This window comes from Guillardia theta, assembly GCF_000315625.1.
Source record: "Guillardia theta CCMP2712 unplaced genomic scaffold GUITHscaffold_180, whole genome shotgun sequence".
Lineage (NCBI taxonomy): Eukaryota > Cryptophyceae > Pyrenomonadales > Geminigeraceae > Guillardia > Guillardia theta.
The window spans coordinates 82,646-95,068 of NW_005434496.1; the positions used below are offsets into that span (position 1 = coordinate 82,646).

Below are 12,423 nucleotides of genomic sequence, written 5' to 3' on the forward strand. Positions count from 1 at the left end.
CTCGCTTGAGACGACGATGACTATGATGACGATGACGGAGAGAGAGAGAGTGAGAGAGAAAGAGTTGATAGAGATGAAAATTGATTTCGATAACGTCAGTGATGGTGGTAGAGGTGAAGGCGCAAACAATGATAGAGCAAAACACTTACTGCTCATAAAACTTAGGCGCATAGATGTAGATGTTTTCCACTTGCTTCTCAGGTTCCCAGACCATGCTCGAGGTGTTGAGGACGAATTCAAATATCAACGAGACCAACGCGTCCTGAGACAGAAAAGCAGGAGGGAATACATTCGGAAAGATCGATGGAGAAAGAATGGGAGGTGAAGAGAGGAGAGGCGAAGTGAAACAAGTGGACAAATGACACAAGGAGTGAGAAAGAAGACGAGATGTCAAGATCGACTCCAAAATTTCAACCAGCGACTTCACCTCTGCTCCAACATGAAGTTCACCTTCCACCGTCTTACGGAAAGCCTGGGCCTTCTTCATTGTAATTATACTTCCCTTTCCTGTAAACCTCTCATCATGCACAATCATGATATTGTTTCATAATGAGATCTCACGCTGCAAAGCAGCTCCCACGTTCTCATTCTTAGAGGATTTGTTGGCCGATTGTGCGCTGACATGTAGCAGATGCGAGAAAACCTAAGAAGACGGAGTGAGCAGCAGCGCTGGACTTGTCTACAGTCTTACTCCTTGCTCGTTGGTGGTGATCGAGTTCCTGTGCCCCCCCGAACTTAATGCGCTCTGGGTCCTGACAGCTGATCCGCTGTCACTCATCATGGTGTCCGACTTGGGTCGATATTGGATAGTGCCGTTGTTCTCGAACAGGGACGGGCAGGAGGTGCTGAGCTCCGTTGCGAGGGTGCGCTTGAGAAGCTGGATGTCGCCGTGCTCTTCTATGAACTCCGTGGTGTGTTCCAGCGAGGAAGCAAAGTCTTCTCCATCCTGTATGGCCTCTGACATGTTATCGCAAACCATCTTGAACACGATTCCCCAGGCTTTCTCCACGTCCTCTGTCCACTCCTCTCCGGATACATCAGCGAGCACGTTCATGAAGACAGGACCGATGAGAGGGATGTGATGGGGTCGAACGTTGTATTGTACATGTCGGATTCCCAGCCAGCTCACCTGCTGCTTCATGTTCTCTGGGTCGTCAGCGAAGGAAACCAGCATACCAAGGGTGTCGCCCATCTTGACTGCCATGTACTCTCTCGGCTTTGTGAAGAGGCTTGCCACGTTGGGGGCTAGCCGGAAGAGGTGATCATAAACCATCTCTCCCAGCTCTCCTGGAGTGTACTTCTCCAGCACAGCCTCCCAAGAGTCTCTAACGACACTCAAGGTCGATCCTACCTGCTTGAGAGTCTGATCCAAAGAAGTTCCCAGGTAAGTCCACATCCAGATCCAGGCCTTCGTCTCCTCTGGTAGCATGTCGTCTCCGAGAGATGTCCGGAAGACTGCAAGCACGATTTCCTGCATCAACGGCATCTGCGATCCCTTCACTCCTTTGCGGTGATGCAAAGGAGCAAGATCAGCTATCTTGACGTAGATGTCGACCGGGTTTTCAATGTTTTCAACGATGCTCGACAACATATCTACAAACTTTGTTCCTTGTACTGTCGGGTTGGTAAAGCGGAAGAGGGGTTCGAGGTACTCGTTGTCCTTCACAGATTCATAGATGGCCGTTCCAAGATCTGCGTATGAGACTGCCTTCAACAATTTGTTCCACGATGAAATGATGAATCTTGAATAATATTTCCATTCCGACATGTCGACTGGAGGGGCGTTGCTGCGGCGGATCGGAGCATGTTTCCTCCTATTTCTCGTTCGATAGACTCCGCCATTAAGCTTCAAGTTTGTACCTTGCAGCGCCTGAGACCTCTGAGCAAAGCTCTCTCCCGCTGTGAAGACGGTAGACGCATGTCGCGAGGAGATGGATACGTCTTCCCTCGATCTCATCGACCTTGGCGACTCGTACGCCACCCCGTTAGGGACGTAGAAGTTCTTGTAGGAGGTAACACCTCCCGCACCTGACTTCTCACTCTTGAATGAATGAAACGACCCGGTGAGTTTTCGGTTCGATCCCCTCTTAGCATGCAGAGGCTCTTCATGCCTGGAATGTTTGAACGAGTTTGACAACCCAATCTCACTATCTTCACGACCGTGTTCACTGCCAGCCGACCGGCTTCTCGTGAAGTTATCCGATGGTTCTTCTGCATTCTCAGGAAATTTGGGCTGAAGTGAGCCAATCTTGTCCAACGGCAGCTTAGTGAGGGCCAAGAAAGGGCAGCCAGCGCAGTTGTCACCGTTCTTGCTGATGTCCGGATGGCCTGGGACAGGAGGATGATTCTTGGGCATTCCATGCTCGCTGCCCATGGCCCCGAATGGAGACCTCTTAGGACTACCTGAGTCAGACGACCTCCTCGGTTGAGAGGCTTGATCAGTAGGTTTGTATCCAAGCGAACGTTTCGGGGAAGCAGGTTTATCGGAGATGCCTTCCTGCTGAGCCTTGGGCATCGGTAACTTCTCAATCATCTGTTTTCCGTCTTGCTGACCGCCAGCTTCCAGGCTCTTCGTCTTTCCTTCATCTTCCTTCCCAACTTCATCTTCCTCCTGCTCCTCCTTCAGGATGTCCAAAGGAACGAAGGGATGTGCGTGCATGTGGAAGGCTTTTGCGGCAACTTCTGTATCGCCGACTATAAGGTTAGCTTTGATCTCATGGGGATCAATGGAGTATTGAACATCTAGTGTCGGCTTTGATAAATCCGCCTGGTGCTCGTAGTACTCGCCAAACCTCGGGGAGTGTAAGTCCCCTGCAGGACCCGGCGCTTGAAGGTCAGGCTCGTTGACCCTATGGACTGACTGCTCTGCTTCCTTTCCTGTATGCTGTCCATCGCCATTCTGATTGGCTGAATCTGCAACATCTCCAATGTAGAATCTAGCGAGCTCTTGATGGGCATGCTTGCTGTGTATCCTCAAAAATTTCTCGGATGAATCTCTCCCATAGTTGTTCTTGAGGATGAAAGCACCGCCCGGGTGTTTGTTGATATATGTCGACACGTCAAAGACCATCTCTTGGATGATAATGAGAGCATCTCCTGCTCTAACCCTCTTCTCAACCTCTGACTTGTGGATTGTGGGGTTTCCTAGTGCGTGCTTCTTCTTCTCAACATCTCTGGTGAACTTCTGGTCGAGCTGCTGCTTTGAGTCTTCACTCTTAGACATGCTTGAAAGGACTCAATGGCAAATTTCAATGCAGTGTTGCTTCATTCCTGCGAAACCATGTGTAAAGAAACACCTTTGGGTTCGTTTTGCAGCTATCTAGCACGTTGAATATGCGTTGCAGTTTTGGAAGAAACTGTTGGGTAGAGAGAAGATGACAGTAACAGTGAAACAATAAAAATCTTCTGATCATGAATAACGATCAAATCTTTCATCGCAAAAGCAAGAGGCGTCTCTAATCAGGAAGAAGATGCTACTCAATCTAGCAGGGCTATGGTATTTCTCTTGCATCCCATGTGGGGTTTGGGTTCGTTGAACTGCCATTGCGGACAACTGGAGAGTCTAGTGCAGCATGGGAGCGAATCAAGAAGACACCATCATTCATCATGAAGGATAAGAAGCGTGAAATAGATGCAGGATTGGCACCAGGGGAAGTAACAAACAGGGAGTTTAGACGAGCAGTAGATGAGCTCAGCAAAATCCTCATGAACCGGATCGGAACAGCTAGTATCGCATCCCACGACCAATACTTCAGCCCTTCCTGCATATCATCTACACGACATCCTCATGCTGCGTTTCTGAAGCCTACTGACAGCCCTCATCCTCTCCCTGGCTCCTCCCATGCACATTTTTCCAAGTCGCATCCCTTGTTCATTCCTGTACCCCTAGTACCCACCCTCCCACAAGGACTCTAGTAATCCCCTGGGAGCAAGAACCCTCCCTCAATATACCCCTACAATTCCCCCGAATATACCCTCCCTTTCCCGCAAGAGGCTTCTTCTTTCCCTACCCCCACCCCCTTTCTGGTGTTACCACCCACCCCCTGAATCTCTCCGATAATGAAGGTCAATACGGCCCCACTACTCGCATCATCAGCCTCATTCACACCCACCCCACCCCCTCTGTAGCCAATTTCACTACCCCAGTACCCTACCCTGGTCTGCTCCAATTTTTTTACTCCATGGATCCTACTTCAGAGGGTTAATAGGTATAGTTCCCAGTGGGTGAGGGTAGGTACCCCCCTCTGAAACAGAGGGTGATTTGGTACTTACACAGAGAGGGATTGAGGCTAAAGGTAGGTGGGGTACTCGGTGCCATGGGAGGCCAAGTAAAGTAGTACCGCTGGTAAAAAGTACTTTTACCAGAACGGTACTGATATGAAAGCAACGGTACTGATATTAAAATAGTATTGTAGCCATAGTTTTATCCTGGTACCAGACGTTATTATTTTCAGTCACTCAAGACGTGAATAAAAGAACCCAATTACAAGATGGTTCCATGCAGAACTGCGGCCGCACTGCGAGGAGGGTAGGAGGTTCAACAAACATGTCGGGCAAGGACCAGGCGAGACCAGCTCCCTGTGGCGGATCAAGGTCAGAGACAGCAATCTAATCATGCAGATACTTGACAGGGTAGCACTGGGAGTATAGCGACACACTGAAGAATCAACCTTACAAGGAGCCTCAGCTGTTGGGAAAGAGGCAGATCCTCGACGCAGTGTTGAGCACTAGCAGCGTATGGATGTGAAGAAAGTAAGACGAACGACGGATATTCTCCCGAGCCTGCCACGGATCAACAGTTTGCGCTTGAAGGTGAAGAGATCATCCTTGGTGAAATTTCCTGGTGAGGACAGAGAAGTATGGGAAAGATTTCATCGACGACAAGGAGAAAGAGCTTATAGCTGAATTGAAACAGTTGAGAACAATCTCCAACGGCTAAGGGGCTGCAATAGCTGCTAGATGGATACATCGGGCATGAACAGCAGCTCACTGCAAGCGCTATGACTGGGCGAAACTCTAACAATCTCCGTGCTAAGGTGTTTTAGTGCCGGGTCTCAGCAAGCTCCTTACGGTGTGTCACAGAGGGCCGGGCCTGACTTTGACAGCTCAATTCAGATAGTGCTCTATCAGACCTTCTCTTGCCTACTCGAAGCTAGCCATCTCCTTCAAGATAAAGATAGTTACCCTTTGCGACTTCTACAGGTATGATGATTCCCATGAAGATTGCAGCTCAAATGAGCATGAACTGATGGGCTGTAAACCAACATCACTTTCTATACATTTTGCAGCACAATCTTTCACATTGCAAACAACATTCACTGAGAGGCCCCGCTCTTTCAGCTCAACCTCTGCTCTCTCTACAAGGCGCTCCATGATCGCTCTCACTCGTACGCATATCAGCTCGTGATTTCCTCCATCATGAGACGCTTGCTGGCTGCATCCTCCACTGGCTCCTTGAAGAGCTGGACCGTCTCCTCGACGTGGCCCTGAGTAGTCACGAGACAAGATCAAGGTCGCCAGTGACCGAGGGATACGGAAGATACATTGAAGCTGCTCTCTGATGCGAATAGCAAGGGCTCTCATGTGCATACCGTTGCCTGCTTATGATGTTCTCCTGTACAAGGGATGATGCTGCGGCAGGCATCTGTTCGGCATGTAGATGACCATCTACTGCAAGGATGCTCAAATGTTGTCTCCGATGATGTTTCAGTAGAGTCCAAACCTTCCTCGCATCTGTTTTCCTCAGCGATAGAATGCTTGTTTGTACTGAAGCCACTGCTGCTGCTGCTGCTGCTGCTGCTGCTGCTACGGCCAACCCCCTTCTGCTGGTTCTCCTGTGCTCCTTACTGCATGTATTGGAATTGCATTTGCTGTTTGCTAGAGGAAATCTGCTGTCATTCTTATCCTTGCGAGGTTGAGAAGAGCCTCGTCAACTACTGACATGCTCTCCTACATCATCGCTGAGAGGAGGACGGAGTGGTAGGGATAGTATTCACAACAAACAAAACGAGGAGGTCAAATCATACATAACAAAAGAAACAAACAGATGAAATTTACTCACATACATCAAAATTAGCAAACATTCCTCGACCTCACATGGTCGTACTCTCTCTTCTTCTTCTCCATCTTCCTTCCTGCTGCCCCCCCCCTTCTTCTCCTTCTTGCTTCCTGCTGCCCCTGCTTATCGCTACAAACTTGACAGGGCGGACTTGGAGTCCTTGTAGGTCATCACCTCGTTCATGGGCTCATCCACACGCAGCAGCTTCAGCGACAGGAGCTGTCGATGCGTCCGGGAGGGTAGCCAGGACTTCAAACTGTTCTAAGGAAACAGTGGATGAAAAAACGAAAATCCTTGGCGGGGACCCTCCTGCTCTTTCTTCTCTCCATTCCCGTTTCCGATGTGAAATTTGTCCCTGGTCTTCGTATGCGCGACCTTCGCTCGCTCCAGGTAATTCCCCTGTTGTACAGCAATAAGGAGCAAGAGGACAAAGTCGTCCAGTCACCTCATCCTTGTCCTCGCTGTTGTACATGTTCGTCTGATCGTTCATGAGTGAAACCATCTGTGACAGCACACAACTCACTTCCACCATTCTCTGGTAACAACTGCTTGACCTTCTTCGGTAAACTCCGGCAGAACTCGTTGAAATGCGTGACCTCTCGGTCGTTGGCAGGCTGAAGGTCCTCCTATCAACATGTCAGGGCTGCAGGTGAGCAGGAGATGTGACATTTACCCATGAAGCGGCTGAAGCTTGCAGACCTCCCCATGCTGGTGGGTCGTTGAGGTTCAAGTCTGTGGTCTTGCGCAAAGAGAAGGACGTCCTTGGGTTTACAGGAGAGCGAGGAGGAGATCGAGGAGGAGAGGTCGGCCTCGATATACCCCTCAAGTCCTTTCTTGAAAGAGACTTGCGGATCATGGACTGCATTTTTGACTCACCCTCGCCATTCATGTACACAGGTTCGTCGTAGTCCGACTCAGGATACTGCAACGAGTATCACGATGATGCAACCATGACAGAGATCGTGCTCACGCTTGAAGCTGTCTTTCGCCATGGCTTCTCTTCACGATGTTTGCTAACTTCTTTGCTGTACTCAGCGAATTCATCCTCGTGCACTCCAGATTCGAGGAGCTTCTTGTCGAAGTACATCTTGAAATGGAGCAGCACAAAGCCGAAACCTGCATGTACAGCATCCCAACGAACAAGTCAACAACTCAAACTGAACAAAGAGAAGCATCTACAAGATTTGGCGATCACGTCCAAGATGCAGTGCAAGATGTGATTCGTGTCGTTCGATATGACATTTGCCGCTCTGTAAGAAAGAAGCCATAGAATAGCAAAGATGGGCCAAATTCCTGACATGCATATCAATCTTGAAATTTCTGACAGAATGAAAACTCACCAAAGTAGATAATGACAGCCGCCTTCAAGTGTCTGCAGCAAAAGGTCACCGGCGCGTCAATTCAGCAGGGAACAATCACTTGATGCTTCTCTTTGCATTGCTGTCATGAGCACACTGCGTAATAAATTCCAGTCTCTCCCTCACGATGGACAGCATCAAGACATATGTGAATATGAACAACACCATTCCCATGGCAAACCAGTAGAACGAGTAAGGGGCAACTGCAAGGCTGCATGCTACTCCAGTGATCATGACCGTGAAGACCAGGACGGCGCTTGTGATCTTGTATGGGGCGTCCAGGCACCACATGAGATCCAACGTGAGCAACGGACAGGTTGTGGCGTAATCGAGGTAGGGGATCTTCGTCAAGGGCACGAATCCATCGTCGTCGGAGTGTGACTGCAGGACCTTTGCAAAATAAGCAAGAGCGCACCTGAACAAACAGATAATCACGTATCACATTCGAAACTCATCATGTTGTCTTTTGTCACCATAAGTTGATGATGACAGTCAACATGTTTTGTTCCCTAAAGCCATTGTAGTAGTTTTCGTTTCCTCTGCGTGGTAGTAAGTCAGTTGATCCAGCATCCCTCTAACGAGAAAGACTTACCCAGGACCCTTGTATCTTAAAGAAATGAAACACAAGACAACAAAAGATCCTGCGATTACAAGGAATGAAATCCAATTGGCTGCGATCACTGCACTGCTTTCCACCATTTCTACTAACAGGTTTCACAGAGACACGGGGAGCAGCGAAGATAGGGAGGAAGAACCAGGAGAGAATGAGAGCCTTGAGAGGAGACGAGTAGCAGGACGAGGAAGGGGAAGAGGGGGAGGGGGAGGACAAGAGGGGGAGGGGGAGGACCGAAGGAGGAGGGCAAAGAGGAGGGGGAGGAGGAGGGGGGGAAACTAGTAGAAACCTGTGGAGGAATATACCAGGGGGATAGGCAGGTCCTAGGATCTGCTTACCAGGCTGAGTTTTTGAGTTATATAATCTTTTTCTTTTGGTTTTTTAGGACTGTCTACCGGTCGTTCAGTCAGGGGAAGGACGAGGAGTCGAATAAACTCGCACTGTTTTGCTTCCAAACGTCGTGGTCATTCGGTAGGTTTAGTCCTACGGCGGTAAAACTTTGTAAAATCCGGGGATTGTCTCTGTTGACTGAATTATTTGTGCCAGGTTGCAGTCAGGTCATAGGAAGTAGGTCCTAGTAGGACCCGTAGGGGTCACTCCTCCGATCATGTACCCTGATCACGTTACCGGCAGTCACCGGCTATGGGCTATGGGGGCGCAAAGAGCCTGGCTCCGACTCCCGGGCGCCGCCGCCGGGCCGCGGGCCGGCCCCCGGGCCCCCGCCAGCCAGCCTGGCAGCCTGGCAGGCTCACAGGCTCACTCGGAGAAACCGTGAGTTCGGAGGATGCGAAACGGTCACCGGGTTGAATGTTCGTGGACTTCGGAATTCGTCACAGTAAAATGAGAATCCTTCAACAAGATTGTAATTCTTTCCGCACCTGTAACTTGTGACATGATGCCGTCTGAATTCAACAGTCACGAGACTCGCAGCCCGCCGTTTCGGACTCCGGGAAGCCTTCACTCTCTGCAGGCTGGGGGGCAGCGCACTGCCGCTGCGGCACGCCTGGCCGGGCAGTCCGTTCAATTGGCGGGCGGGCCGGGCCCAGGGCCCACTGCCGGCCACTACCGTACGCGGCCGGCGGCCCGCGGCACGGTCACCATCTCAGTGACTATCGGCCCATGGCCGGGCTGCCGGGCCCCCGGGTTACGTATTTTGAAGTTCAATCGATGCGTTCGAATGAAGTTCGTCCCCCCCGGGCCTCCCTGCCATCAGGGGAGATTCGCGATGACAGTCAACAAATCGGTAGTAAAAATGGGAAATGAAAGATATTTTTAGCTCCAAATACAAATATTTAAGTTTGAAAACACATCATGCAACGACTTGAATTGTTTCAAGACTTGCGAAATTGAATTTGACCTGCGTTATTTTATTAGTCTCCCTAAGTAGTAACCGTTATGTAACGAATCAACAACTTGGCGTGTAAATTCAAATGGCTGGCGGTCGGAACAGCGCAGGCGACCTGGATGGCAGGGAGGGAGAGACAGAGGAGGAGGAGTAGAGGGAGAGGACAGTGAGACAGAGGAGGATAGTACAGGGAGGGTAAAAGAAAACATTGGAAGACGTCAGACGGAGGAATGGGAGGTTCAGTACATTAGCCAAGACGGGTCTTGGGGATGGGCTTTTGGAGATAGGCACTGGGAGGGTTGGAAGAGATGCGAGTATGAAGAGAGCAAGCAGGAGAAGGATATAGTGCAGATGGAAATCATTGGGCAGAGGCGGTGCGGCTTGTGAGATCTGGCAATAGAATTCAGAAAACAAGTGTAACTGAGAACTTTGTCGTGTAGTTCTTCATACCATACTTCTGATGAGAGACTTCTGATAAATATTTGAGACTGTCAGGCGCTGTCATGTTCTCCGGGGTGGGTAGCGAACAGCTTCGACCCGTCACCTTGTGCGGGAGGAGGGACGTTGCGGGGATTTCAAGGTTCACCAAAGTACGTAACTGACCAGCTGCCAAATGTTTGATGCGAATTCAACTACTTCCTCGCTCCCGCTCCCGCTCCCGCTCCTGCCCCCCCTCCCGCTCCTGCTCTCACTCCCACGTTTTTCTTTTCCGTTCCTTGCTCATTCTCTTTCCATAGGTCACGCAAGCTTTCGATGAGTTGCAAGGGTCATCAGTATCAGGGAAGGACCTTGTGAGATCAGATTGCTCGAGCCCTTTGCAGAGAGACCCCAGGAAATTCGAGCGATGCTGCCCAAGTTCAAAGCTGACTCCTTCTCGTCAGCTCCACGGAAGAAAATTCTTTCATACGCCCTCGCACGAACTTTTTCGAGGTACAGAGGACGAGGAGAAGAGAAAGGGAGTGAGCAAAGAGCGGGAGGGAGGGAGAAGAGGGAGGGAGGAGGTGCTCTGTCTGAAGGAAAACGAACTTTACAGCTTGCGAAGCGACAAAAGCTTCTTTCTCCCTCCTGCTTGTTCAAGTCTCAACAACCCAAGACTAAGAGGTCTCAGTGATAGTACTTGTTGTCCAGTTCAGATGTCTCACTTGCTCTCTATCAACAGCGCGACGCTTGATTCTCCCTCACATGCGCAGGCTATCGCCTCCCTCAAGGTCCTCTACCTCCGCTCCTCATTTCACCCTCAACTTTGTGACCTCCTCCTCCGCCCCCCACCCCCCCCCCCCCAACCCCCACTCCGCTTCATCCTCAATCCTCCATCCTCCCTCCTCGCTCTTCTTCCTTCGTCTCTCGCCCTTGATTTTGCTCTCCTCCTTTCAATATCAACTGCTTTGTTTCTGTTGCTCGAACGATTTGGTTTGAATCGTCTTCAGAACAATCATCGTGTGAAAGTTTTGAGAGAAGTCCACAACAAGATCATCTCTGGATCCCAAGTCAACCCGGCAGCTGTCAAAGTCAGTAGAGACCCTCTGACTTGAAGTGACTTGAAGTGCTCAATCTTGTCCTCAGTGCTTCCCGGCCCTTGACCCGACCGTCCCTCCCAACAGCGATAGAGAAATTCAGCACAGCAAGGCTCCTCCCCCCGGTATGAGCTTACTACCCTACTCAACATCATGCCCACACCTTCTCGTCTCTCCACTTCATATCTCTCCCACCCGTCTCTTCCCTCCCCTCTCCCCTCCTTGGATCTCTTACCTCTACCCTCCTTGACTCTGTCTACTCCCCTCCTCCCTCCCCTCTCTCCGCATCTCCCCCTCCCTCCCATCTCTCCGCATCTCCCCCTCCCTCCCCTCTCCCCGCATCTCCCCCTCCCTCCCATCTCTCCGCATCTCCCCCTCCCTCCCCTCTCTCCGCATCTCCCCCTCCCTCTCTCTCCTCTTTGCCCTCCTTTCCTCGCTCCTGCAGCTGATACCGTTGCTCTGTAGAAGTTACTCCCAGGAAGTCGCATGAAAATTCTACATTCACCGATGACTCTATCGACTTGTAAGAAGAGGAGGCAGCGGATGGCAGAAGGCGGGAGAGGTGGAGGGAAGGGAGGAGAGAGGGAGGGGAGGTAGCGAGGTAGCGAGGAGAGTTGAGGTGGGCAGGACATGGTAGTAGCTGATTGAGGAGCAGGAGGGGTGGGGAGGACGCTGCCTTCCTCGCTCGCCTGAGAGCCTCAACCGGCATGGCGACTCCAGGTGAACTTGAAACTAAGAGATTGAGAGGAGGGGGGAGGGAGAAGGACGGACGGACGGACGGAGAGGGAGGGAGCGAGGGGGACGGACGAACGGAGGGAGAAGGAGGGACGGATGGAAGGAGGAGGAGGATTGAATGGGGGAGGGGAGAGACTTATCAATTTCCTGCTTCACTTTGGAAGGGATAGGAGAGGAAGGTAAAGCGATGGCCGTGCATGGCTGAGATCTTGAACGATCCGTCATGCTCCTGCCCTCTCGCATGCTCCTGCCCAATCTCGCGCCTCATCCTCCTCTCACGCTGAACCTGCAGTCACTCCCATCCTAGCAGTCAACTCTCCCAACCGGAGGTCTGTCGCCTCTTTACCCGCCTCCCTCCTGCTCTTGCTCTCTCTCTCTCTCTCTCTCTCTCTCTCTCTCTCTCTCTCTCTCTCTCTCTCTCTCTCTCTCTCTCTCTCTCTCTCTCTCTCTCTCTCTCTCTCTCTCTCTCTCTCTCTCTCTCTCTCTTTCCTCGTTCTCCTCCTCCTCCTCTTCCCCATCTCCTGAATCCCTTGTCCTATCTAACGCAGCCGAGCAGGAAAGCCTTTCAGGTCCAGGAGGAGGGAGAAACCATCGCCAAGAAGGTAGTAAGAGGATGGAGAGCGGGCGTAAGTGTGTTTTTTTGGGGGGGGGCGGGGAGCGGCAGAATAAGCGGGGGAGGGGGAGCAGGAGAGTTCTATTGACTGCCACCTGCCTCAGTTCTTTTACGGAGAAGAAAATGTGGACCCAAACGTCGAGAGAGATAGTATCCTCCTCCTCCTCCTCCTCCTCCTCCTCACCGC

The 12,423-nt window shown here is 51.1% G+C and overlaps 3 protein-coding genes across 3 annotated transcripts; all 3 read right to left on the reverse strand.

The window, feature by feature from the left end:
* Window positions 1-955: 955 nt before the first annotated feature.
* Window positions 956-1,285, reverse strand: GUITHDRAFT_56489 (hypothetical protein; the record flags this gene model as incomplete). The annotated part of the gene is made up of 1 exon (XM_005820363.1): window positions 956-1,285. A coding segment is annotated over one exon (330 nt), but the record flags the coding sequence as incomplete, so codon positions are not given.
* A 1,635-nt stretch (window positions 1,286-2,920) lies between these two features.
* GUITHDRAFT_61164 (hypothetical protein) lies at window positions 2,921-3,133 on the reverse strand (the record flags this gene model as incomplete). Its single annotated transcript, XM_005820364.1, has 1 exon — window positions 2,921-3,133. A coding segment is annotated over one exon (213 nt), but the record flags the coding sequence as incomplete, so codon positions are not given.
* Window positions 3,134-6,245: 3,112 nt separating this feature from the next.
* On the reverse strand, window positions 6,246-8,115 carry GUITHDRAFT_120390 (hypothetical protein; the record flags this gene model as incomplete). Its single annotated transcript, XM_005820365.1, has 12 exons — window positions 6,246-6,307; window positions 6,364-6,457; window positions 6,504-6,560; window positions 6,613-6,684; window positions 6,732-6,790; window positions 6,935-6,980; window positions 7,029-7,174; window positions 7,238-7,351; window positions 7,399-7,430; window positions 7,478-7,831; window positions 7,890-7,955; window positions 8,009-8,115. 12 exons carry the CDS (start codon window positions 8,113-8,115, stop codon window positions 6,246-6,248), a joined length of 1,209 nt encoding a protein of 402 aa, XP_005820422.1.
* Window positions 8,116-12,423: the final 4,308 nt, after the last annotated feature.